At 51.1% G+C, this 26987-nt stretch overlaps 1 protein-coding gene across 2 annotated transcripts in view; it reads left to right on the top strand.

Annotated features, from left to right (window-relative positions):
* The first annotated feature begins 610 nt into the window (after positions 1-610).
* The window catches only part of NKAIN1 (sodium/potassium transporting ATPase interacting 1), a 67728-nt gene continuing 41351 nt past the window's right edge, over positions 611-26987 (top strand). For both annotated transcript variants that reach the window (XM_074380423.1, XM_039474104.2), the window contains exon 1: positions 611-1033. In XM_074380423.1, the coding sequence (XP_074236524.1) occupies positions 980-1033 (54 nt within the window). In that variant the 5' untranslated portion in view covers positions 611-979. The remainder of the gene's footprint in view (positions 1034-26987) is intronic.

Below are 26987 nucleotides of genomic sequence, written 5' to 3'. Positions count from 1 at the left end.
CCTGGGCGGTCAAGCTCTAGGGATCTGGAACAGTGCTGCAGGTCTCAACTCTGGCTCCCAGGAGTGTGTATGCAGTCAGGGCTCAATAAATGCCAGTAGAAGGAAAGAGGGAAGGTGGAAAATGTGGCCAGGCCCTCAGGGGAGAGGCTGGGTGAGGAGCAGATCTGGGAACGGAAATGGAACTAGAAGTCCAAGCTGGAACCCTGGAACCCTGGAGACAGGGTGGACAGAAAAGTGCTCCAAGCCAGGAGGCCAGGCACAGGGCTAAGCGTTGTATTCACATCCCTGCATTTCATCTTCATATCAACTCTAAGGAGGCATAAGTATTCCTACTTTGTTCAGGAGAAAACGGGACCAGAGAGGTGACGAGATTTGCCCAAGGTCACACAGCAAGTGAGCAGCAAAGTCTGGATTTGACCAGGGCGTCGTCGCCTAACCGCACTCTTTCACTTCACTCTCTGAGCCTCCAACCCTTCACGTCCCTACCCCTCTCCCCTCCCCTCCCGCCGCTGCCCCGCCCCACCCTCCAGTGCCGTTCCCTCCCCTTCTCTCCCTCCCTGCGGGTGGCGGCAGCTGAGCCACGTGGTGGGGCCGGGAAGCCGCGGCCGCCCAGAGCCCGGGCGGCTGCCCCAGCTGGGCAGTGCTGCTCTGCGCCGCGCCGCGCTCGGTGCCCGCTCTCCCTGCTCCGCGCTCCCCGCCAGCCGCCCCGGGGCAGGAGGCGCGCCTGACTGCCGGCCCGCCAGACAAAGGAGGCGCGGCTCGGCGGAGCCAGCGCGCGGACGGACGGACCATGGACTCGGAGCGCGGGCGGCCGGCCCCAGCCCTGGGGACCCGACGCTCCCGGGCCCGGCCCTAAGCGCCCGGCCCCGCCGCCCGGCGCGCCCAGCGGGGAAGACGCGGAGCCCGCGCGGCGCGAGCAGGCGGCGGCCGCCGAGCAAGAGGGGCGCCGCGGCGGGCGGCCCGCGCAGCCCCCGGAGCCATGGGCAAGTGCAGCGGGCGCTGCACGCTGGTCGCCTTCTGCTGCCTGCAGCTGGTGAGCGCCGCGCGCCCGGGCGTTCGGGGCAGGGTGGGGCGCGGCGGGGCGCGGTCCCGGGGCGGGCGGGTGGGGTTTCGTGTCTCTGTGTGTGTGTCTGGTGCGTGTGCCCGGGCGGGGGGTGGTCTGGAGTCTCGGAGCGGTCGGGCGGAGCTTGCTCCCGCTGGCCGGGCTGTCTCTTTGTGTGCGTTTCTCGCTGCTGTGCCCGGCGCTCCTCGGGTCCCTGAGTGCGTCCTGTGCGCGAGTCCCCGGCCCGCCCGCACTGTGCAAGTGGCCTCTTGTTGGGGGACGCGCTGTGGGACTGTGGCTCGTTGGGACCGGGGGTGTGTCTGAGGCTGATCTGTGGATCCGTTGAGGTCCTGCTATGTTTCCCTCTAGATCCCTCGTTTGCATGGGTCTGCCTTCCTCCGGGTGTCTGCCTCTGATCACCGCCCCTGTGTGAGTGTTTCTCACGAAGTCTCTGCGCCCGCGTGTGTCTCTCTGGGTTTGTCTTTGGTGTGTCTCCAGATCGCTGACCATTTCTGGTCCATTTTCATCTGTGTGCTGGGATCTTAGACCTCAAGAACCCTCCAGTCCTTTGTGCTGTTTCTGCCTCCCTTCTTCCTGACCGGGCAGTCCTGGGAATGGGTAGCCACCTCCCTGGAGAGGGTCACCAGGAGCTGCCAGAATCTGGACCAGCCTGACCCAGCCTGGACCACCCTTCCTGCTTTGGTCTGGCCGCTGTGGCCATGGGGTTCCATCAGTCATCAGTTCCACCAGAGCCCCTCCTCTGCCAGGGCCAGCACCAGTAGGGTGGGGACACTTGGGTGCCCCGGGGAGGACCAGAGCATTTGAGGACACTGTGCCTAGCCCCAGCATGGGGAACTCCGGTTCTTGTCTCGGGGAGGAGTGACTGTATCGGACGAGGGGAACCAGCTCTGCCCTTCAAATAAGGCCATGGCAGGAGAATCTGGGAGGGTGGTTAAGGAGAGGCAAGAGTCTCCTACCTACCTTAGAGCTGAGGTTGAACAACTAGGGAGGTTGAAGCTGTGCTTCTCCTCTAGGCAGAGGTGCATGGGGACCTCCATTGCTGAACTTATGAGTGTGAGCAGTGAGGAGCCTGAGCCCCCCTCATGCTGGACTCCTTGCTCTGGGTTTCTGCTCTTGCCTGCATCCATGACGCCCTCCGTACCACAGGAGCCCATGATAATGTAGAGTAGAGTGAAGCTTTGAGCCTGGACGTGCAGACCTCTTCATTCGCCTTGCTTCTCTCCTGGGGACACCAGTTTCAAACATGCCATCCACAGACCTGGCCTGGGCAGTGGTAGAAACAGCCCTAGCACTGGAGATTATAGCCTGCTCCCAGCTGTGGGAGACTGGACAAGTGACTTCCCCCCAGGAGGCGGCCTCAGTCTTCCCATCTGTAAAATGATCATCCCTGAGGATTGCAGAGGAGATTAAGATCAGGTGGAACAGAAACTCCAGAAGGGCAGATTGTCTGTTTTTCCCTATCTACTTTGAGGAACATGTAATGCCAGGAAATGTGTAAACCTTTCAGAGAATTCTACTTCTGTGTTTGCTAATTTTTAAATTTTAAACTAGAGTTTTTTTTTTTTGAGACAGAGTGTCGCTCTTGTTACCCAGGCTGGAGTGCAATGGCGCGATCTCGGCTCACCGCAACCTCCGCCTCCTGGGTTCAGGCAATTCTCCTGTCTCAGCCTCCTGAGTAGCTGGGGTTACAGGCACGCGCCACCATGCCCAGCTAATGTTTTGTATTTTTAGTAGAGACGGGGTTTCACCATGTTGACCAGGGTGGTCTCGATCTCTTGACCTCGTGATCCACCCGCCTCGGCCTCCCAAAGTGCTGGGATTACAGGCGTGAGCCACCGCGCCCGGCATGGGTTTTTTTTTTTTTAAATTAGAAAACTAATTGTACATATATTGTAAAAATAAATAAATCAATACATAATCAAACAGGACAGAAGATTAAGTAAGTTTTCTAGGCCAGGTGCTGTGGCTTACGCCTGTAAACCCAGCACTTTGGGAGGGTGAGGTGGGCAGATCACCTGAGGTCAGGAGTTTGAGACCAGTGTGGCCAACATGACGAAACCCCATCTCTGCTAAAAATACAAAAATTAGTCAGGCATGGTGGCGTGCACCTGTAATCCCAGCTACTCGAGAGGCTGAGGCACAAGAATCTCTTGAACCTGGGAAGCAGAGGTTGCAGTGAGATGAGATCATGCCACTGCGCACCAGCCTGGATGACAGAGTGAAACTATGTCTCAAAAAAATAAAATAAAATAAAAGGTTTTACTTTCTCTATAACTAGATTCCTTCCCAAAGGTGAACCTAACAGTTTGTCCCATGCTCATTCTCTGTTGGTGATGGTAACAACAGTTAGCTTTGGAGAGCCCTTGACTAAGTGCCAGGTACTCTTAAAAGGAATTTTCCATATATTAACTCATTTAACCATAACAACCCTATGAAGTAACTTGTCCAGAATTTTACAGGAACTAGGATCCAAGCTTTGTTTTGGGGGTTTTGTTTTTGTTTTTGTTTGAGATATGGGCTTGCTCTATCATCCAGGCCGAAGTGCAGTGGTGCAATCGGCTCACAGCATCCTCGACCTCCCACACTCAAGCAATCCTCCCACCTCAGCCTCCCGAGTACCTGGGACTATGGGCACACACTACCATGCTTAGCTAATTTTTTTTTTTTTTGAGACGGAGTTTTGCTCCTGTTACTCAGGCTGGAGTGCAATGGCGCGATCTCGGCTCACCGCAACCTCCGCCTCCTGGGTTCAGGCAATTCTCCTGCCTCAGCCTCCTGAGTAGCTGGGATTACAGGCATGCGCCGCCATGCCCAGCTAATTTTTTTGTATTTTTAGTAGAGATGGGGTTTCACCATGTTGGCCAGGATGGTCTCGATCTCTTGACCTCGTGATCCACCCGCCTCGGCCTCCCAAAGTGCTGGGATTACAGGTATGAGCCACCGCGCCCGGCCCGTTTTTTTTTTGTTGTTGTTGTTTTTTTAGAGACGAGTCTCACTCTGTTGCTCAGGCTGGTCTTGAACTCCTGTGGTCAAGCCATCCTCCCACCTCAGCCTTCCTGGCTGGGTGTGGTGGCTCATGCCTATGATCCCAGCATAGGATCATAGGCATGAGCCACCACACCCAGCCAGGATCTAGGCTTTGAATCCAGGCAGTTGGCTAGGTCCTCTGTTGCCTTCTTAATTATAAAATAAGTACTTCTGGCCCTGATAAGTCTGGGGCTCTATGGGAGGTGCTCATGGCTCTAGAGAGAAATGAAGGTGGTAGAGAGTCTCTCTGCCTCCCACTTCCCTTCCTTCATGGTTCTCCTTCACTAAGCTAACCCCACTCTTCCACTTAGAAGATCTCACCAGCACTACAGGCTTGAGTTATATGAGACCTGGGTGGGATTCCAGTTCTCCCATTTCCCGGCTGGGTGGCTTTTGGGCAGCTTGTGAAGGTTACATGAGATTATTTGCAGGGGGGACTTGAAAATTGCTCTCTTGGCTCTGTTGCGCTATCTGGGCTGATTGCAGAGTGGGGCTCTCTAGCTGTCACTGACACCCAGGAGTTCCCACTGCCTGGCACCTTCCATAATGTGCTCCTGGGATGTTGGAATTCACCAGCCTGTGGGGAGAAGGGAGTCTTGGTTTTCTCATCCAAGGGACTAAGCGAAAAAAAGAGGCTGTTGAATATCTTTTAGCTGAAAACAGGAGGAACTATGTCATTTTTCTTTTTCAAATGGAGTTTAATCATTACAATGAATCAGGCCAATTCGAAACATTCTTCCTCAGTTGGGATAGATGTGATTTGGGCGAGGGAGTGAGGTGTGAGTGGGGCATGGGGTTTCGGGGAAGCAGATAGGGACTGTGCCTTTCAGATTGATAACTGTAAGATAATAGTTAAGGCTCTGGAGTTTGACAGGACGGACCTGACTTCTAGTACTGGCTTGGTCACTTTTTGGCTGTGCAATTTGGGACAGGTTGCTTACCGTCTCTGAGCCATAGTTTTGTCATCTGTTAAATAGGGTGAATATAAAACAGTTCCTAATCCTTAGGGTTGTTGTGAGGATTCAACCCCTATAATGAATTTAGCACTGTGCCAGGTACAGAGTGAGTACTCATTAAGCTGTAGCTTACTCTGATTATCTCAATGATTCATATCATGGGATGTGTCTGTGGTATTGTAGCCCGTACATATCCAGGTGGCCCCCTGCACTGTTCTTGTGGACTGCGCTTTGTAGGAAGTAGCAGGTAGTTGGGCACTGAGCTGAGAGGCAAAAGACCTGGATTCAAGCCCTGCTCTGCCTCTGACATTCTGCAATTTGGGGCAAGTCTCTTCCCCACTCCAGGCCTTGGTTTTTCCATCTGTAAAATGGGGAGGAATTATTGGTCTGGCTCGCTGGGATCCTGCCAGCTCTACCTGTCTGGAACTCAGGATGATGCCTGGACTGGCATGTTTTGTTTATTTATTTATTATTTTTTTAGAGATAGGAGTCTCGCCATGTTTGTTGCCCAGGCTAGAGTGCAGTGGCAATCATAACTCACTGCAGCCTCAAACTCCTGAGCTCAAATGATCTTTCCACCTCAGCCTCTCAAGTAGCTGGGGACTAAAGGTGCATCTCACCACACCCAGCTTTGGCACAGCAGTTTTGTTGAATCTTGGTCTGGTTCCTTTCTGTAGAACGTCTTGGGTCCCTTGCTTTCCTGGATTCTTTTTGGTATATTATCTTGAAACGTTATTAACATGTTCCCTCTAATTTTTTTTTTTTTTTTTTTTTTTTTGAGACAGAATCTCTGTCGCCCAGGCTGGAGTGCATTGATGTGATCTCAGCTCACCGCAACCTCCGCCTCCTGGGTTCAAGCAATTCTCCTGCCTCAGCTTCCTGAGTAGCTGGGATTACAGGCGTGCACCACCGCGCCTGGCTAATTTTGTATTTTTAGTAGAGACAGGGTTTCTCCATGTTGGTCAGACTGGTCTCGAACTCCAGACTTCAGGTGATCCTGAAAGGTGACCCACCTTGGCCTCCCAAAGTGCGGGGATTACAGGCATAAGCCACCACGCCTGGCCACACCCTGTAATTTTTAATCCTGTGCCTTTTCTCTCCCCTGTCCAAACCCAGCTCTTCCTAGTCCACCTCCTTTCTGAAACCTTACAGGCCACTCTGTTCTTCCTGGAAGTGTACGAACCAGTGAGATTTGCCCTAGGGAATCGTCATCAATTTCTTCATCATCATCATTATCATTCCTATTTTGGGAGTCCTGTGCTAAGCACTTTATATGCATTACCTCATTTAACCAAATGAGCATACATATGTAAAGTGCTTGGCAAAGTGCCTGGTACATGTTAAATGATCAATAAACGTTAGCTCTTTTTCTGTTTTCATCCTTCTTGTCGCAGTTCCACACGATGGGATAGATGTGTTTATTATCCCCCTTTTCAGGTGAGGAAATTGAGGTTCAGAGGGGTGCGAGGTTTGCCCAACCTCGCTAAGCTAGTAAGTGATAGAACAAAGATTCGAGGACTCTTCTGTCTGAACAGAGAGCCACCCTCTCAGCCCCACACTGCTCTGCTGCTCACGTTTAACGTGTCTCATCCCGGACAGCTCCAAGCCTCAGTTTCCTCATCTGAAAATGAAATGGTACTGTTTCTTCAGCAGGCTCATGGGTAGTGCCTGCACTGTGAGCCAGTGAGTGCCCAGTAATAGATCAATGCCATGGTTGTTTCTGTTTCAGCTCTGTGTGACCTTGGACACATGCAGTCACTCCTCTAGCCTTTGTAAAAGAGAACTCTACCTGGCAGAGTTGTAGAAAGGGCTGCCTTGGCCAGGTGCCAGACACATAGTAGGTACTCAGAAAAATGCTGGTTTCATTCTTTTCCCTTCTAGAAAGCTCTTTGCTTTCTGGCAGGTGGGGGCGGGGGAGGTGTAGCTTCCAGCTGAGCTGCGAGTAATGGTGTGAAACATGGTCAACCTGATTGATGTCGTTATTAGCAATATTGATGGCAAAGACCGGAGGGAGATGGGCTCCAGCAGGGCCCTGCGCTCTGGAGCAGCTGCAGCTGCAGGCTCAGGGCTTTCTCGGGAGGGTCTGCCTCTGCTTGGGGTGCTTGAGGTCCTTGGGCCAGGTGTCAGAGTCAGGAGCATGAAATTATGCAGGCCACTGGCTCCTTTTGTTTCTCATACCCCTTTGCACAGGGTTGGGGGTGGTTGTGGGGGATCAAATTCCTTTGTGGATGAACAGACTGAGGCCAAACTGCCCTCAAGCCCCTTATGAGATGGGCGGAGCAAGGCAGAATGGAGAAGAGGGCCTCCAGGGGACCTGGGGATGGCCCTGGTTCTGCTCCTTTGTAGGGGTAGGTGGGTGGATGCTTTTTAAATTAGCAGCCGGTAAATGGCAGCTTCTCTGAGATCTGTCACAGGGGGTAGGACACTACATCTGGGATTAGGCAGACGTTGCTGCTCTGCTTTGTGACTCCCAGGAAGTTCCGTACCCTCTCTGAGCCTCTGCCTTCTTACTTACAAAGTGGTCAGAACAACAGCCTCTACCCCATGAGCCCATGGCAGTTTGGGGGCATTTGCAAGCTGATGCCAGGATAGACAAGTATGGTGCCCGGCCTAGGAAAGTGCTCTCCAGGGCTATTATTTGCCTTGAGACTTGGACAAGTCACATCACAGTCAAGTCCCATCTCTGCCTGTTATTAGAGGATTTCGTGATCAGGGTCATCCCCACAAACACTCCAACTCTTCTTTATGTGGAAAATACGGGGCTGAGAGGGAAATTTAAAGAATGAGAATTTCTTTTTGTTTGGTGTCTGCTATGAGCCAGGCATTATGCTAGGCATTTTATATATGTCTCTTGCTACTATGCAGCTTATCCATGGCCACATAAATGGTGGGTACAGAAATGAGGATTCAGACTCAGATCTGGGACTCCACAGCTTCTCCCTGCATGCCCCATTGCCCTCTGCTAATATTGTGGGATGATGGAGTGGAAGCAGGTGGAGAAATCCAAACCTTTCCTCAGCCATAGGGTTTCCTAGCCAGATGCCAAATCTGCCTGCCTATTCAGATGTCCCCTCTCCCCATTCTACCAGCCCCAAGCTCTGTGCTGGACTTAAAAGAGCTGCGATGCATGGCCAGGCACAGTGACTCACGCCTGTAACCCCAGCACTTTGGGAGGGTGGGGCAAGCAGATCACTTGAGGTCAGGGGTTTGAGACCAGCCTGGCCAACATGATGAAACCCCATGTCTACGAAAAATACAAAAAAATTAGCTGTGCGTGGTGGTGGGTGCCTGTAATTCCAGCTACTCAGGCGGCTGAGGCAGGAGAATCACTTGACCCTGGAGGCGGAGGTTGCAGTGAGCCAAGGAGCTGTAATGCAGATTGAGAAAACCAGGGAATAAACTACCCTGTATCTACATCTGATCCATCCTCATAACAACTATATGAGATACGTGTGGTTCTTTTTTTTTTTTAAGACGAAGTTTTGCTCTTGTTACCCGGGCTGGAGTGCAATGGCGGGATCTCGGCTCACCGCAACCTCCGCCTCCTGGGTTCAAGCAATTCTCCTGCCTCAGCCTCCTGAGTAGCTGGGATTACAGGCACGCGCCACCATGTCCAGCTAATTTTTGTATTTTTGGTAGAGACGGGGTTTCACCTTGTTGACCAGGATGGTCTCGATCTCTTGGCCTCGTGATCCACCCGCCTCAGCCTCCCAAAGTGCTGGGATTACAGGCATGCGCCTCCGTGCCCGGCCAGGATGTGTGGTTTTTATACCCATTAACTGATAGACATACTGAGGCTAAGAAGAGTGAAATGACATCTCACCAAGGAAACAGGAGATAACAGTCTGGGCCTCAGAGTAGTCATCAAGGGGAAAGGTTGGAGAACAATTGTTATAAAATGTGGACCAAGCAGAGATAGTCAGCTCTGATCACTGGAACATGTTCTCGCTAATACTTTTTTTTTTTTCCTTCTATGCGGTAGAAGATTCCCAAACTACTCTTCTCTGGTCTTAAGGAGAGATGGGTAACAGAAAGACAGACTAAGGCTACAGGTGTATTTTTAAAAACTAGCTCCAAGCCACGTGCAGTGACTCACACCTGTAATCCCAGCACTTTGGGAAGGCAAGGTGGAAGGATCACTTGAGCCTAGGAGTTTGAGACCAGCCTGGGGAACATAGTGAGAACCCCATCTCTATAGATATATATTAAAAAAAAAAAAAAGTAGGCCAGGAGCAGTCGCTCATGCCTGTAATCCCAGCACTTCGGGAGGCCAAGGCAGGCGGATCACCTGATGTCAGGAGTTCGAGACCAGCTGGACCAACATGGTGAAACCCCGTCTCTACTAAAAATATAAAACTAGCCAGGCATGGTGGTGCATGCCTGTAATCCCAGCTACTTAGGAGGCTGAAGCAGGAGAATGGCTTGAACCTGGGAGGTTGCAGTGAGTCAAGATTGAACCATTGCACTCCAGCTGGGCAACAAGAGCAAAATCCATCCCAAAAAAAGAAAAAAAAGGCCAGGCGCGGTGGTTCACGCCTGTAATCCCAACACTTTGGGAGGCCGAGGCGGGTGGATCACGAGGTCAAGAGATCGAGACCATCCTGGTCAACATGGTGCAACCCCGTCTCTACTAAAAATACCAAAAATCAGCTGGGCATGGTGGCCCGTGCCTGTAATCCCAGCTACTCAGGAGGCTGAGGCAGGAAAATTGCCTGAACCCAGGAGGTGGAGGTTGCGGTGAGCCGAGATCCAGCCATTGCACTCCAGCCTGGGTAACAAGAGCGAAACTCCATCTAAAAAAAAAAAAAAAAAAAAAAAAAAGGTTAAAATAAAGTAAAAATTAGCTGGGCATGGTAACATGCACCTGTGGTCCCAGCTATTGAAGCAGAGGTGGGAGGACTGCCCAGGAGGTTGAGGCTGCCTGCAGTGAGCCATGATTGTGCCACTGCACACTACAGCCTGGGCAGCACAGGAAGACCTTGTCTCAAAAAAAAAAAAAAAAAAAAATCCCAGCACTTTGGGAGGCTGAAGCGGGTGGATCACGAGGTCAAGAGATGGAGACCATCCTGGTCAACATAGTGAAACCCCGTCTCTACTAAAAATACAAAAAATTAGCTGGGCATGGTGGCGCGTGCCTGTAGTCCCAGCTACTCAGGAGGCTGAGGCAGGAGAATTGCTTGAACCCGGGAGGCGGAGGTTGCGGTGAGCCAAGATCACACCTTTGCATTCCGGCCTGGGTAACAAGAGTGAAACTCCATCTCAAAAACATAAAAAACAAACAAACAACAAATTAAACAAACAAACAAACAAAAAGCTAATTCAGTGAGGCACAGAGGGACAAACTTCAGATGTTCTTATTTGTCCAAGCTAAAATTTAAAACAATTGAACTCATGGAGGTAGAGAATAGAATGAGAGTACTGGCACGGTGGGTCACACCTGTGATCCCAGCACTTCAAGAGGCTGAGGTGGGTGGATTGCTTGAGCTCAGGAGTTTGAGACCAGTCTGGGCAATATGTGATACCCTGGCTCTATTTAAAAAAAAAAAATTTCGGCTGGGTGTGGTGGCTCACGCCTGTAATCCCAGCACTTTGGGAGGCCGAGATGGGCGGATCATGAGGTCGAGAGATTGAGACCATCCTGGCCAACATGGTGAAACCCTGTCTCTACTAAAAAAAATGCTAAAATTGCCGGGCGCGGTGGCTCAAGCCTGTAATCCCAGCACTTTGGGAGGCCGAGGCGGGTGGATCACGAGGTCAAGAGATTGAGACCATCCTGGTCAACATGGTGAAACCCCGTCTCTACTAAAAACACAAAAAACTAGCTGGGCATGGTGGCGCGTGCCTGTAATCCCAGCTACTCAGGAGGCTGAGGCAGGAGAATTGCCTGAACCCAGGAGGCGGAGGTTGCGGTGAGCCGAGATTGCGCCATTGCACTCCAGCCTGGGTAACAAGAGCAAAACTCCATCTCAAAAAAAAAAAAAAAAAGCTAAAATTAGCGATGAGTGGTGGCACGTGCCTGTGGTCTCAGCTACTCGGGAGGCTGAGGCGGAAGAATCGCTTGAACCCAGGAAGCGGAGGTTGCAGTGAGCTGAGACTGCGCCACTGCACTCCAGCCTGGCAACAGAGCAAGACTCCGTCTCAAAAAAAAAAAAAAAAAAAAAAAAAAAATCATTAATTATAAAAAGAAGTAAGACTAAGGATTACCAGTGGCTGGGAAAGGTAGTAGGGGAGTGGGGAGGTAGGGGTGGCTAAAGGGTATAAAAATATAGGTCGGATGAATAAAATCTAGTATTTGATAGCACAGCAGTGTGACTACAGTCAACAAAATTTACTGTGCATTTAAAAATAACTGACTGGGCATGGTAGCTCACGCTTGTAATCCCAACGCTCTGGGCGGCCGAGGTGGGTAGATCACTTGAGGTCAGGAGTTTGAGACCATCCTGGCCAACATAGTGAAACCCCGTCTCTAGTAAAAATACAAAAAATTAGCTGGGTGTGGTGGTTGGCACCTGTAATCCCACCTACCCAGGAGGCTGAGGCAGGAGAATCACTTGAACCTAGGAAGCGGAGGTTGCAATGAGCCGAGATCATGCCACTGCACTCCAGCCTGGGCAACAAGAGTGAAACTCCATCTCAAAAAAATAATAAATACAAATAAAAATGACTGAAGCGTATGACTGGATGATTTGTAACACAAAGGATAAACGCTTGATTTACCCTGATGTGACTATTGCACAGTAGATGCCTGTATCAAAATTTCTCATGTACCCCATAAATATATACAACTACTATGTACCCACAAAAATAAAAAAAAAATTGAAATTGAAAACTAGATCCAGGCCATGGGGGTGGAGGCTGGTTTTAGGCCCAGAGAGCTAAGTCCTAGAGCTTTGCCTGCCTTTCCCTTTTTCCCTAGGGATGTTGATTGATTCAGAGATGAGGGAGAGCTTCAGATAGCAAAGCAGCCTTCCCCGAGACGCTCTGAATGAGCACTGAGGTTTTAGAAGAGCTGTGAAATGTGGTTGCAGGTTTTCCTGATTTACATTGGCCTCCTGGCCTCTCTCAAAGCAACTGACAAATCGAGAGACAAGGAGGTGGACTGGGAACTGGGAAGAAGCTGGGCTTTGGGGGCAGGCTGGGAAATGAGTTCCAGCTTTGCCTCTTTGTAGCTCGATGACCTTGGGCAAGAAGATCCCTAACCTCTCTGAGCTTCCACCTGCACTTCTCTAAATCAGGATAATAATCATCTGCCTCAGAGAGTTGTTGGGAGGCTTCTTTGAAATAAAATGTGCAGCTGGGCGCAGTGACTCAGGCCTGTAATCCCAGCACTTTGGGAGGGCAAGGCAGGCGGATCATGAGGTCAGGAGTTCAAGACCAGCCTGGCCAACATGGTGAAACACTGTCTCTACTAAAACTACAAAAATTCATCAAGCGTGGTGGTGCACACCTGTAATCCTAGCTACTTGGGAAGCTGAGGCAGGAGAATCACTTGAACCCGGGAGGCAGAGGTGGCAGTGAGCTGAGATCGTGCCACTGTACTCCAGCCTGGGCAACAGAGCAAGACTCTGTCTCAAAAAAAAAAAAAAAGGAAAGATAAAAAAGAAAACGTGCAGAGTGGGGGCTCACAAAGAGGGCACACTCTTAAATGCCCAGGAAATGAGGCTGCAGGCTCTGCAAATCTGAGTACCCATGGGGTGGGAAATGAGACGACCCCTTTCTCAATGAGTGGAAGGCCAAAGCTGGAGCAGTGGTTCTTCTTCATCTGTGTGGTCTTGGTGTTGCTGGACCACAGTCTTCTTTTCTGTAAAATGGGAATAAGAGGCCACAGCTTCTTCCTGCATGCCCCATTGCCCCTTGCTAGTATTGTGGGATGCCGGCATGGAAGCAGGTGGAGAAATCCAAACCTTTCCTCAGCCATAGAGCTTGTTACCAGATGCCAGATCTAACTGCTTATTCAGATGCCCCCTTTCCCCCATTCTACCCACCCCAAGCTCTGTGTTGGACTTAAAAGAGCTGTGATGCATGGCTAGGTATGGTGGCTTGTGCCTGTAAACCCAGCACTTTGGGAGGCTGAGGCTGGTGGATCACAAGGTCAGGAGTTTGACACCAACCTGGCCAACATGGTGAAACCATGTCTCTACTAAAAATTTAAAAAAAAAAAAAAAAAAATTAGCCAGAGTGGCAGCACATGCTTGTAGTCCCAGCTACTTGGGAGGCTGAGGGAGGAGAATCACTTGAACCTGTGAGGCAGAGGTTGCAGTGAACCGAGATCATGCCACTGTACTCCATCCTGAGCAACAGAGCAAGCCTCAGTCTCAAAAAAAAAGAATAATTATATTACCCATAGTCCATAGTCCCACCTCATAGGATTATAATGAGGGTGACCTGAAATAATGCAGGGAGAGCTGTGGGCACAGGCTGCTACTCACTAAGAGGGGTTCTAAGACAAAGGCGTGGCCTCTCTGGGCCTCTCTTCCGCTCTGTATAGCGAAAAGGTTAGACCCATCATCTCAAAGGACCCTTCCAGCTCTGAGTCAGCAATGAGCTCCGTCTTTTCCCAGGTGCAGGTTGGAGGTGCTGCCTGGCTCACGGTGTGGCAGGCAGTGGGGACTGATGGGGTTTCAGGGCCTAGGGGCAGGAGGAGACTTCTGCCTCTGCTGGCTTGCTCCAGACTTTGCGCCTGGGTGTCAGGTTGTCAGGGACTCTGGTGACCTCATCTTTCTTTTGTCTGTCTGAATGTCTGCACTGCTCCCACCCCAAATGCCCAAGTAGCATATCTGGTTGTAAAATCAAGTCTCGGACTATAGAGATTCAGAGCTGGGAGGCTTGTGGCTCATCACTAACCTCCAGCTCACCACGGGTGAGCTTCCTGAACTACAGAAAGACTAATACTCTTGAGTCAGAGTGAGAATTGCCTCCAGCTAACTCTGCCTGGAGTTGAATCCAGCAAATATTTATCAAGGACAAACAAACTGACAGGCATGATTCTAGGTGCTGAGTCACCTTAGGGTATGAAACATGCCCTCAGCTGCAAGTCAGAATCCCTGGATTCTGGTACTCACTCGCTGTGCAAGTTTGAGCTGGGCCTGGTCTTATCTGGGCCTCATTTATCATATTCTGTGAAGTGGGAAAGGAGAGCAGAGTACTGAACTCTGTCCACAGCTTTCAGACTCTCCAGAGGCTCTGCAGGGGTGGGGGCTGATAACCAGGTGATGAGTTTCCTGTCCCAGGCAATGGGATTTATGTGTGGCCAGGCATGGTGGCTCACGCCTGTAATCCAGCACTTTGGGAGGCTGAGGCCAAAGGATGACTTGAGGCCAGGAGTTCAAGACCAGCCTGGGCAACATGAGATCCCATCTCTACAAAAAAAAAAAAAAATTTTTTTTAACTTTGATTTAGTACAGTACAAAATTTTTTTAAATTCGCAGGCATGGTGGTGCCTGCCTGTGGTCCTAGCTACTAAGGTGGCTGCGGTAGGACGATCACTTGAGCCCAGGAGGTCAAATGTGCGGTGAGCCGAGATCACACTGCTGCACTCCAGCCTGGGCAACACAGCAAGACCTGTCTCAAAAAAAAAAAAAAAAAAAAAAGAGAGAGAAAAGAAAGAATTTATGTGTACATAATTATGAACATTTCTGTGAGCTCACCATGTCCCCTTGCCTTAGCATACTCCTTACCGCCTACCTCTAATCACGGGGCCTGGTGAGCTCCTGGTACAGGCAGTAGAGGAAATGGAAATCTATAGGCATTTTACCCCCTTGCCTGCTCCGGCCACCCCTTGCCCTAGAAGGGCAAATATTCTGAGATTTTCAGGGTAAGCATTGGTTCCTAAGCTTCCTTTTTGGAGGGAGGTGGGTATGTTCTGCAGCCCCAGCCTGAACCAGAGATGTGGGTTTTCAATTACACAATTAAATGCACAATTAGGCATAATTACCAGTGCTCAGAGCCCGAGACTGCTCATAATAGGCGTGTAATCTACTGCAGCCTCTGTTTATACTACTCAGCGCATTCCCTAATGATGCCAGGATGCCTTCACACTGCACTGTTGCCATGGAGACAAGCCCGCCACCACCATGCAAAGCTGACAAATGGTGTTCTGGTCCTGGGCCTTTGGATTGTTTCTGAGGCTTCTAACAGCCAGGACTGGAGTGGAGGAACTGGTCAGGGAGGCCAGGAAGGTGGGGCAGCCCCCCCATACTCTGACACACCCCACTGGTTCAGGCCAACCTTGGAGCCACCAGGGAGGAAAAGGGAGGGGAGCATGAGCCACCTCTCACCCCTGGAATCCTCAAGCCGTGAGCAAGATGGCCTGGGGCCATGAAAAATCTTGTGTTTATCTATTCATACATCTCACACTACCCGGGAATTGGAGGTCTGGACAAGGGGGTCCTGCCTACACCTGGTTCGCAGATAGGCCTGGCACTGCTGTGAACTGGCTCTGTGACCTTGGGTAAGTCCTTGGGCCTCCTGGGGGCTCTGCTTCCCCATATATAAAATGGACTGCAGGGTCTCTGCACATGGCATAGTCTAATAGAGAAGATTTACTGAGCACTTATGACCCACCTCATTCTGCTGTAACTGCTGTACCTGGAGTGGCTCATTCATCCTAACGACACCTCGTGGGGTGGGCACAGCTACTGTCTCTATTTTACTGAAGCAGAATCTGAGTCTGAGAGCAGTCACATCCAGCAGTGGCAGAGCTGGGATGCAAACCCGGGCCCCGCCGTTACCCCAGTGCCACATGGCCTTGCATGTGCCACCTGCAGTCATCCTTACAACAGCCCTAGAGGTGAAACTGTCACAGCCATTTCCATTTCCGAGATGAGGACTCTGAGTCTCAGAGAACTGAAGTCACTTGTCCAAAGTCACGCAGCGAGGCAGCGGCAGGGCAGGCAGGGTCTGGCTGATGCCAACAGCCAGGTTTCCTACCTTTGGCTTCTTAGTGGAAGTCATAAAGGGGTAAAAAGATTTCCTTTGGCCCGGCACAGGAGCTCACACATCTAATCTTAGCACGTCGGGAGGCCAGCGTGGGCAGATCACTTGAGGCCATGAGTTTGAGACCAGCCTGGCTAATATGATGAAACTCTATGTCTACTAAAAATATAAAAATTAGCTGGGTGTGGTGATGTACATCTGTAATCCCAGCTACTCGGGAGGCTGAGGCACAAGAATCACTTGAACCCAAGAGGTGGAGGTTGCAGTGAGACGAGATTGTGCTACTGCACTCCACCCTGGGCAACAGAGCGGGACTCTATCTCAAAAAAAAAAGGTTTTCAACAAGCACATACCATGGAGCCCTGATGTCCCTGTCTGGCCTGGTCCCAGCCACCAAGGAGTCAAGGGGTCCCAGGGTCCCTCAGACCCAGCATTTCACTTTGACCTTGAAGGAAATTTTGGTCTAGTTCTTCCTCTCTCAGCCCACCCCCAACTTGGTCACTAGAAGCAGGACCTGTTTTTACATGCACTTTTTTTTTTTTTGCTCCATTTCTCCGTAATTCAGCACATTATTTATGGATACCTACTATGTGCCAATCCCTGGGGACACAGATGGATCAGATAGTGGGTTCAAATCCTGGTGCTTAACACGTGATTCTGGGCAAGTTGCTTGACCTCTCTTTGCCTTGGTTTCTTCATCTGTAAGGAAGGCGACAGCTGTTCCTTGCAGGGTTTTGGTAATGTTAGCAATAACAACTACCACCTATCAAACACTTCCTATGTGCCAGGCTCTCAGCTAAACCTGTTATATTCCCTGGGTGAAGCTTCTTAACATAATCTGTCATTCCCATTTAACAAATGAAGCACCTTGAGGCTCAAAAAGCATACATTGAGGTAAGTGGCAGAGCAGGCACCTGAGTCCACAGCCTTGCTCTTCCCCAGCCGGTGTCCCACCAACGTGGAGGTGGCAGTCACCCAAATGTGAGTTTCTCCTGTCTCTTTCCTAGAGCCTCTGGCCAGCTCCTCCTAGAGGAATGAGGCATTTGAATGGAGGGGTAATCTGAGGGAGGCAGTGCCCACCTGAGGGGGCAGAGCTCAGGTCTCTAGCTGCCGGACATCTTAAATTCTAGTTTGTCTGAGAGGGAGCTCTCACACATTGCCTCCACCTTCACACTAGGTAGCTGGGGTAACTGAAGCCCAGAAATGGTCTATGAGGCTGGATGCGGTGGCTCACACCTGTAATCTCAACATTTTGGGAGGCCAAGGTGGGCAGATCACTTGAGGCCAGAGTTCAAGACCAGCCTGGCCAACAGCGCAAAACCCTCTCTCTACTAAAAATAAAATTAGCCAGGCGTGTTGTTGAGTGCCTGTAGTCCCAGATACTTGTGTACCTGAGACACGAGAATCACTTGAACCTGAGAGACAGAAGTTGCAGTGAGCCAAGATAGTGGCACTGCACTCCAGCCTGAGCAACAGAGGGAGACTCTGTCTTAAAAAAAAAAAAAAAAAGCAAGGCTGGGCGGTGGCTTACGCCTGTAATCCCAGCACTTTGGGAGGCCAAGGTGGGTGGATCACGAGGTCAGGAGATCAAGACCATCCTGGCCACCATGGTGAAACCCTGTCTCTACTAAAAATACAAAAATTAGCTGGGCAGGTGGCACATGCTTGTAGTCCTAGCTACTCGGGAGGCTGAGGCAGGATAATGGCTTGAACTGGCAGGTGGAGGTTACAGTGAGCCAAGATCGCACCACTGCACTTCAGCCTGGGCAACAGAGCAAGACTCCATCTCAAAAGAAAAGAAAGCCGGGCGCGGTGGCTCAAGCCTGTAATCCCAGCACTTTGGGAGGCTGAGGCGGGTGGATCACGAGGTCGAGAGATCGAGACCATCCTGGTCAACATGGTGAAACCCCGTCTCTACTAAAGATACAAAAAAAAAAAAAAAAAAAATTAGCTGGGCATGGTGGCACGTGCCTGTAATCCCAGCTACTCAGGAGGCTGAGGCAGGAGAATTGCCTGAGCCCAGGAGGCGGAGGTTGCGGTGAGCCGAGATCGCGCCATTGCACTCCAGCCTGGGTAACAAGAGCGAAACTCCGTCTCAAAAAAAAAAAAAAAAAAAAAAAAAAAAAGAAAAGAAAAGGTAATGTGCTATGGCTTGCCCCAGACCATGGTGCAAGTCAAGGGTATTTGATCCACAAGTCTCTACACACGGTGCCTGCTGGCTTCGGGTCCCACTCTCAACTCTACCCTTGGCAGGTGGGCACTGCCACCTTCAGAGTGCCCTTCCATCCAAATGCCTCATCCCCCAAGAGAAGCTGGCCATCCTCCAAGAGAAGAGGCTCTAGGGAAGAGGTGGGAGGAACCCACATTTGGGTGACTGTTATCGCCATGTTGGTGGGACACCAGGTGGGGAAGAGCAAAGGCTGTGGACCTGCTCCTGCCCTGCTCCTGCTCCTGCTCTGCCACTCGCAGGCTCTGAGGCCCTGGGTGGGGCATTTACGCTGCTGAGCCTCAAGTTGCTTCATCTATCAGGAAACTTCTTGTTACCTTCCTTTTAGTCCCCACCAGTGTGTTGGAGAGACCTTTGGGGTCTTTGGTATGATTCTGTGTTTGTATGCATAGCTGGTATGTTTTTGTGTTTGTATGTACAGCTGGTCCCCAACATACAGTGGTTCAAGATGGTTTTTTTACTTACGACGGGTTTATTGGGTGTGGAATGCATTTTCGATTTAGGATGGGTTGATTGGGATGTGGCCCCATCGTAAGTCAGGGAGCATCTGTATTCGAAACTGCACACTGCTGCATGCCCAAGCATTTGTGGGGCGGACACTGGCACGAAGAGATTTGTGGATCAATAAACATCCCTTCCGCTTCCTCTCTCTTCATTTATTCATGAACTCTGAACTCCTTGGCTCCAGAGAAACTGCCTGGAAGAAAGCAGTTAGAGCATAATTAGAACCACTCCTATCATCGGCTCTCAGAGGGAGGGAAGGGGGGCTGCTGGGGCACGGGGCGGGGCGGGGGGAATGTCCCCAACCCCTACAGCTGCCCATGCAGCTCCTACTCACCCCGTGGAGCTCAGCCTCCCAAGTCCTGGACACTGGAAACTGCTCTACAAGGAATAAGGACCTCATCCCTGGAGGCATTCAAGCAATTGATAAGGCTAGGGAGGAGAGCTGTCTGTCTTGCATACTAAGTTAGAGTAGATGATCTCCCAGTCCCTTCCTTGCTGAGCTTCTTGGGTGCTCCCTGCCAGGGACTGGGCCAGGGATTGTAAGAAAACTAAAAAGTACCACATGGCTCCTGCTTTCTAGTTGTTTTCTAGAAAACATGCGTTCAGCAGATTGTAGTGAATGAAGACTGTAAGGACAATAGGAAATGCAGATTACCTGGAGGAAGCAATTTGCAAGGCAGAGTTCATTCATTGCTAGGTAATTAATAGTAATAAGAACAGTACCAGCAGTCAATGTTTATGATGCATTCATTTTCTTTCTTCTTTCTTTCTTTTTCTTTTTTCTTTCTCTTTCTCTCTTTCTCTATTCTTTCTTTTCTTTTTCTCTTTTTCTTTCTTTCTTTCTTTTCTGTTCTTTCCTTTTCTTTCTTTCTTCTTTTTTTGATGGAGTCTTGCTCCGCCTCCCAGGTTCAAGCAATTCTCCTGCTTCAGCCTCCTAAGCAGCTGGAATTATAAGCACCCACCGCTATGCTCAGCTATTTTTTGTATTTGAGTAGAGACAGGGTTTTCCCATGTTGGCCAGGCTAGTCTCGAACTCCTGACCTCAGATGATCCACCTGCCTTGGCTTCCCAAAGTGCTGGGATTACAGGTGTGAGCCACTGTGCCCGGCCATTTATGGAGCATTTCTGACCCCAGAGCTGCTGCTTTTCCCCAGCAAGTGTCCCACCATCAAGGAGTAGCCACCTGAGAGCCGGTGTTTCTCCCTCCCTGAGGAAAAGGAGGACAAGATGCAGGGAGGTGCCAGGCACTGTGCGTCCACTTCAGATGCGTTTCCTCAGTTGATCCTGAAGTACTCCTAAGAGGTAGACACTATTAGGCAGAGCACAGTGACTCACGCCTGTAATCCCAGCGCTTTGGGAGGCCGAGGCAGGCAGATCACCTGAGGTTGGGAGTTCCAGACCGGCCTGACCAACATAGAGAAACTCCATCTCTACCAAAAATATAAAATCAGCTGGGCATGGTGGCACATGCTGTAATCTCAGCTACTCAGGAGACTGAGGCAGGAGAATTGCTTGAACCTAGTAGATGGAGGTTTTGGTGAGCTGAGATTGCGCCATTGCACGCCAGGCTGGGCAACAAAAGCGAAACTCCGTCTCAAAAACAAAACAAACAAAAAAAGAAGTACACACTATTATATGGATACTATCTGCCATGTACAGATGAGGAAACTGAGGCTCCAGTGACAGAGCCTGCCCAACATCACACAGTACTGATTGGTTCAGGACTCTAACCCAGGCCTTTCGGACTCTAGACTCCTTGAACTTTACACTCTACCAGGTCCGAGGGTGCAATTGCTCTTTCTTCCTTTCCTCTCTAATGAGCTTCAAGTTGGGCCTCAGTTGTTCTGAGCTTCCTTGTTGGGGATCCTTGAAGAGCTGTTTAATGTGCGCCTCTGCATCGGTCTCCTGGTCGAAGGGAATGCACTGAGTCCTCCTGTTCCTCTTCCTCTCGCCCTGTGCCAGCTGATAAGAGAATGAGAGAGCCCCACCACTGGTGATGGGTCACCACCCCCAGATGGGTCCATACCCTGCCTTGGCAAAGGAAAGCGAAGGCCTGGTGGATGAGAGTCTCTGGCGTCTTGAATGAAGGTCCCAGTGGTTGCAGAAGCCTGGGCTGTAGCCAAGAAGACAGTCCCCGAGCGCTCAGGCTGTGACAGGGAGGGTGTAGCTTCATGATGGGAAGGGAAGGAAACTGCCTCCTGGGGCCCAAATGGACAGAGGAAGGGAGGATGGGCTAGATGGTCAAGGAGGAACTTGAGGCTTGGGGTTAGTGGTGCTCCATCCAGAGAATGAGGGTGAGGTACCTGGGGACATCCGTCTGGGCTTCCTTCTTCCCCTACCATGCCTGACCTGAGGGGAGGTTGCCGTAACAACCAGCTCCCCAACTTGACTCTCTGTAGGACTGTGCCCCTTTATCTGAGTGACAGGTGGTCACCCTGGCAACAGGCCCTTTGCTCAGCAGGGCACTGACTTCCCAGTGGCCACTTCCCTTTCACCGGTGAAGATAGATTGTTCAGCAGCCACAGCAGCTCTGTCCAGCTGGAAGGAGGCTCCATGTCAGGCCAGCTTTTAAATGTGGGTTTCTACCAGCCAGCCCCTCACCAGACCGCCCTGGACCCAACCTGCCCAGTGGTCTTTTTTTTTTTTTTTTTTTTTTTTGAGACGGAGTTTTGCTCTTGTTCCTGAGGCTGGAGTGCAATGGCGTGATCTCGGCTCACGGCAACCTCTGCCTCCCGGGTTCAGGCAATTCTCCTGCCTCAGCCTCCTGAGCAGCTGGGATTACAGGCAAGCGCCACCATGCCCAGCTGATTTTTTGTATTTTTAGTAGAGACGGGGTTTCACCATGTTGACCAGGATGGTCTCGATCTCTTGATCTCGTGATCCACCTGCCTCGGCCTCCCAAAGTGCTGGGATTACAGGCCTGAGCCACTGGGCCCGGCCTGCCCAGTGATCTTTTTTTTTTTCTGAGACGGAGTTTCGCTCTTGTTACCCAGGCTGGAGTGCAATGGCGCGATCTCGGCTCACCGCAACCTCCGCCTCCTGGGTTCAGGCAATTCTCCTGCCTCAGCCTCCTTAGTAGCTGGGATTACAGGCACGTGTCACCACGCCCAGCTAATTTTTTATATTTTTAGTAGAGACAGGGTTTCACCATGTTGACCAGGATGGTCTCGATCTCTTGACCTCGTGATCCACCCGCCTCGGCCTCCCAAAGTGCTGGGATTACAGGCTTGAACCACCGCGCCCGGCCAAGCCCAGTGATCTTAATAAAGTGCAGTTCTGCCAGGCACGGTGGCTCACACCTGTAATCTCAGCACTTTGGGAGGCTGAGACAGGTGGATCACCTGAAGTCGGGAGTTCAAGACTAGCCTGACCAACATGGCAAAACCCTGTCTCTACTAAAAATACAAAAATAAGCCAAGCGTGATGGCAGGCACCTGTAATCCCAGCTCATCAGGAGGCTGAGGCAGGAGAATCGCTTGAACCTGGGAGGCAGAGGTTGCAGTGAGCCAAGATCGCATCACTGAACTCCAGCCTGGGCGACACAGCGAAGACTCTGTCTCAAAAAAACAAAAGTACAGTTCTGATCCTGCCTCGCCTCTGTTTAGAGCCTGTCCCTGGCCCCTCATTGCCTTCAGGATCAAGTCTAGAGCTGTGTTTCTCAAACTTTAGCGTGCATTAGAATCTCTTGGAGGGTTTCTTAAAATATGATTTCCAGGCTTCACCCCTAGAGTTTCTGATTTAGGAGGTCTGGGGTGGGGGCCAAGAATGTGCATCTCTGACAAGTTCCACGGTGGTGCTGATGCTGCTAGTCCAGGCACCACACATTGAGAATTATTTGTCTAGACCAGAGGGACACTGAAAGCCTGCCCTAGCTTGCCTGCTAACCAACACTCACCACTGCCATGTCCCTAAACTCAGGCCACATGGACCTAAACACCCTGGGATGTTTCATGCCTCAGAGCCTTTGCCATTTGCTGTGCCTTCCTCTGGAAGCTCTTTCCTTCTTTATCTCCTAGGCCCACTAATCCATCATTTCCTCCTCAGGGCATCTCTCTGTACTCCCGAATCCTAGCCACACTAACTTCTTTCTCTGGGCCCTGAACCTTGCCCCCTGCTTCCATCACAGCAGGTACTATGCTGTTTTGTTTTGTTTTGTTTTGTTTTGTTTTGTTTTGTTTTGTTTTGTTTTGTTTTGTTTTGAGACGGAGTTTCATTCTTGTTACCCAGGCTGGAGTGCAATGGCGCGATCTCGGCTTACCGCAACCTCCGCCTCCTGGGTTCAGGCAATTCTTCTACCTCAGCCTCCTGAGTAGCTGGGATTACAGGCACACGCCACCATGCCCAGCTGATTTTTTGTATTTTTAGTAGAGATGGGGTTTCACCATGTTGACCAGGATGGTCTCGATCTCTTGACCTTGTGATCCACCCGCCTCGGCCTCCCAAAGTGCTGGGATTATAGGCTTGAGCCACCACGCCCGGCCGTATGCTGTTATAATTCTGCTCTATTTCCACATCAAATCCCTCTCCCTAGACTGGGAGCTCCTTAAGGCCTGGAATAGTGTCCACTGAGTGTGGACATGGAGTGTGGCCCTAAGAAGGAATTCAGTGAATGTGTGATGCTTAAATGAACCCCAAGAGCAGATGGAAGGCCCAGGTGAATAATCACAAAGTTTCATAGTTTATGCAGCCAGTCAGATATTTACTGGGTGTATTTTTTTTTTTTTTTAATTTTTGGAGATGGAGTCTCACTCTGTTGCCTAGGCTGGAGTCCATTGATACAATCTCAGCTCACTGCAGCCTCCACTTCCCAGGTTCAAGTGATTTTCCTGCCTCAGCCTCCCAAAGTAGCTGGGATTATAGGGGTATGCTACCAAGCCTGGCTAATTTTTATATTTTTAGTAGAGACAGGATTTCACCATGTTGGCCAGTCTGGTCTCAAACTCCTGACCTCAGGTGATCCACCTGCCTCGGCCTCCCAAAGTGCTGGGATTAAAGTTATGAGCCACTGCACCTGGTCCTGGGTGCTTATTCTGCACTAGGTAGGTGCTGGGGATGCAGTAGTATGGGTGGCAATGTCTCTGCCCATGTGGACCCAGATACTCTCAGTGATCTTGTTGGGACACGAATGGTGAGCGCTATACAGGAAATGACCATAAAAGATCTGAGCGTTACGGAGCGGGTTTAGCAGCAGTGGCGAGGGTGGCGTGGAACAGCCTGTGCAAGCAAGGCGCGCACCGTTCCACAGACCTTACTGCATTCATGTGCTCCTTCCTACAACCCTGCTAGGCAGAAACTGTCATCGCTGTTTTACAGATGAACAGATGGGACCCAGGAGGGGAATTCACTGGGCCACAATCACAGCCAGCAAGTGGCAGAGCTAGGACTTGAACCTGGATTTCCTGATCCCAAGCTGTCCAATACACCTGGGCCATCCCTGGAGTCCAGGCACCTGTGTGGCCTGAGACCTTCCTTTGGGAATGTGTCTCCAGTGATGATTTACTAGTTTGCTCCCAACAGACATCACAGGGGACCTGGGCGGTACCAGAGGCATTAGGGGGCCTTCTGTGGCCCTTCTCTGGCCACGCCCCTTGCCCCAAGGCAGGGACTCCACCAGATCAGGGGGACATGTCCACTGGAAACCTATGCCCTACCCTCCCACCCTAGATTCCACTCCACATACTCAGACCCCCGGAATCCTCCATCCAGTCAGCCCCAAGCCCACCATCAGGGCCTGCCAGGGCTTCTCCAGAGGACAGCCTGTATGGCCGGTGTGTGCGTCTTCACCCGTAGACAGGGCCAGCTACTTGGAAGGAGGGGCAGGTGCGGACAGAACTTACACATGTGTCCTAGGGGCCAGACCCGTATGTATGAGACCCCAGCCAGAAATGGGAACGCTAGCTGGAAAGCTGGCTTTCCCACGTGCTGAAAGACGCTACTGCCTTCTGGCTCAGAACTCCGAGAAGTCAGAGGAATTGGAATTCCCAGCCTGGCCTTCCAGACCATTTGGTCTATTAGAAGACAGAACATATATTTAGGAGTTGGTTAGTTTGTTTTGTAACTTAGGTATTCAGGCATGTGAGGTGTACACCCGCACTGGTGCTCCTGCCCTGGTCCACAAGGCCCCCAGTGTTAGAGAAAGGTCTGGACTTGGGGATGGGATGCGGGCCCAGGCTCCCTGGGTGTCTGATCAGCCTCAGGTGATGCCAGCTGCTCAGCCTGTCACTGCCTGTCTGCTGGTCAGCAGCCCCATAAGCCATCTGAGCGTATTGCTGTCCCCAGGCTGCCCACTAGCTGTCATCCTCAAGACAGGTCACCAGAGACAGGGATCATCCACTAAACGGAGAGGCTGTCTGGGGCCCAGCCTGGGAATCACACCCTGGTTGTCAACTGTGACAGGCTGGGCTGGTTGGTGTCAGAGACCAACAGGACAGGAAGTGGGGAGGAGGGGACGGGGACACAGTTTATCAAGGCCTGTTGTGGCCGAATGCTTGATGCACCTGATCAACCCTCACCCTCCCAGTGGCACCAGGTGATGGTACAGTTTCCTCCCATTTTGCAGAAGAGGAAGCTGAGGGCGTAGAAATCCTCCATCTGTTACTTCCTAAAAGTGTGAACAGAGGCAAGTTGCCCAGCCTCTCTGAGCTTAGTTTCTTCATCTGTAAAGCAGAGATGACTGTACCTGCCTCTTGGAGCCACTGAGCACATTCAGTGAGAGAATCCATGAAATGCACTTGGCACAGCACCTGGCACTTAGTTAAGGCTTAGAAAATGGTAGCTGCGGCCGGGTATGGTGGCTCATGCCTGTAATCCCAGCACTTTGGGAGGCCAAGGTGAGCCGATCACGCGGTCAGGAGGTCAAGAACATCCTGGCCAACATGGTGAAACCCTGTTTCTACAAAAAACACAAAAATGAGCTGGCGTGTTTGCACACAACTGTAGCCTTAGCTACTTGGAAGGCTGAGGTGAGAGGATCACTGAAGTCCAGGAGTTGGAGGCCTCAGTGAGCTATAACTGTGCCGCTGTACTCCAACCTGGGCAACAGACTAAGACTGTCAGTGCCAGGGCAAGGTGGCTCATGCCTGTAATTCCAGAACTTTGGGAAGCTGAGGCTGGGAGTTCAAGACCAGCCTGGCCAGTATAGTAAAACCCCGACTCTACTAAAAATATAAAAATTAGCCAGGCATGGTGGCATGCGCCTGTAATCCCAGCTAGTCTGGAGGCTGAGGCAGGAGAATCGCTTGAACTCAGGAGGTGGAGGTTGCAGTGAGTTGAGATTGTGCCACGGGACTCCAGTTGTCTCAATAAATAAATAAATAATCAATAAATAAAAGTCAATGCCACAGGCATTCCCACGAGACCAAACCCCACTGATGAGGGCCTTGTCCCTCCTCTGGAAGAAAAGTCCTCTAGCTCTCCTAGCAAGGCAGCGAGTCTGTCAAACTCATGGGCCTGAGCCAGGGGACCTGGTCCAAATCTTGATCTGCCTTGTGACCTTGGGCAAGTTATTCCGTGTGTGCTTCAGTGCTTTCATATGCGAAACAGACTTGACTTTAGGCTCTACCTGGCACGTTTCTTTGAAGATTAAATGAATCAAAGCGTCCTAAGCACTGGAGAGATGCTCGGCGTAGGGTAAGCATCAGCTGTGATTCCCGCGCAGTGTCACTTGGGGGATGGAAGGAAATCCCACCTGTGAAGAGCCGCTCTCGGCATATGTCCGTGCAGACTAGGCCAGGGGAACCAGGCCTTCCTTTCCTTCCTCCCTCCACTCTGGCCACGAGCTCGCCACCGCCACCGCTTCCTCCAACAAGTCCCGCCAGCCGCCTCTGGCCCTGGGCCAGGAAATGATTATTCCTTTCCCTTCCCCCACCCTGTGTTCCTCTGCCCTCCCCTTTCATCTTCCCAGCCTGCCTTCTAGATAGAGCGGGGAGAGAGTCTCCTCCCAAGGCTGCAGTGAGGCCTGTAGGTATCTGCGTAAGAGCTCAGGCTCTGGGCCCAGACCACCTGGATTTACTGCAGCTGTGCCCCTTCTCCGGCTCTGAGATCTTGTTCCCTTCAGAGAATGAGGGGGCCCATCCCTCATTTGTAGTTGTGAGAGTTGAATGACATGGGGCACAAAAAGTGCCGGCCCAGAGTCCATGTGCAGGTCTTAGCCGTTGTTTTTGTTGTTGTTTGTTTTTGAGACAGAGTCTCAAAAAACCGCCACTGGAATGCGGGGGTTCGATCTCAGCTCCCTGCAACCTCCGCCTCCTGGGTTTAACTGATTTTCCTGCCTCAG

This window comes from Saimiri boliviensis, chromosome 11, assembly GCF_048565385.1.
Source record: "Saimiri boliviensis isolate mSaiBol1 chromosome 11, mSaiBol1.pri, whole genome shotgun sequence".
NCBI lineage: Eukaryota > Metazoa > Chordata > Mammalia > Primates > Cebidae > Saimiri > Saimiri boliviensis.
This window is presented reverse-complemented; position numbering and strand designations above follow the sequence as displayed.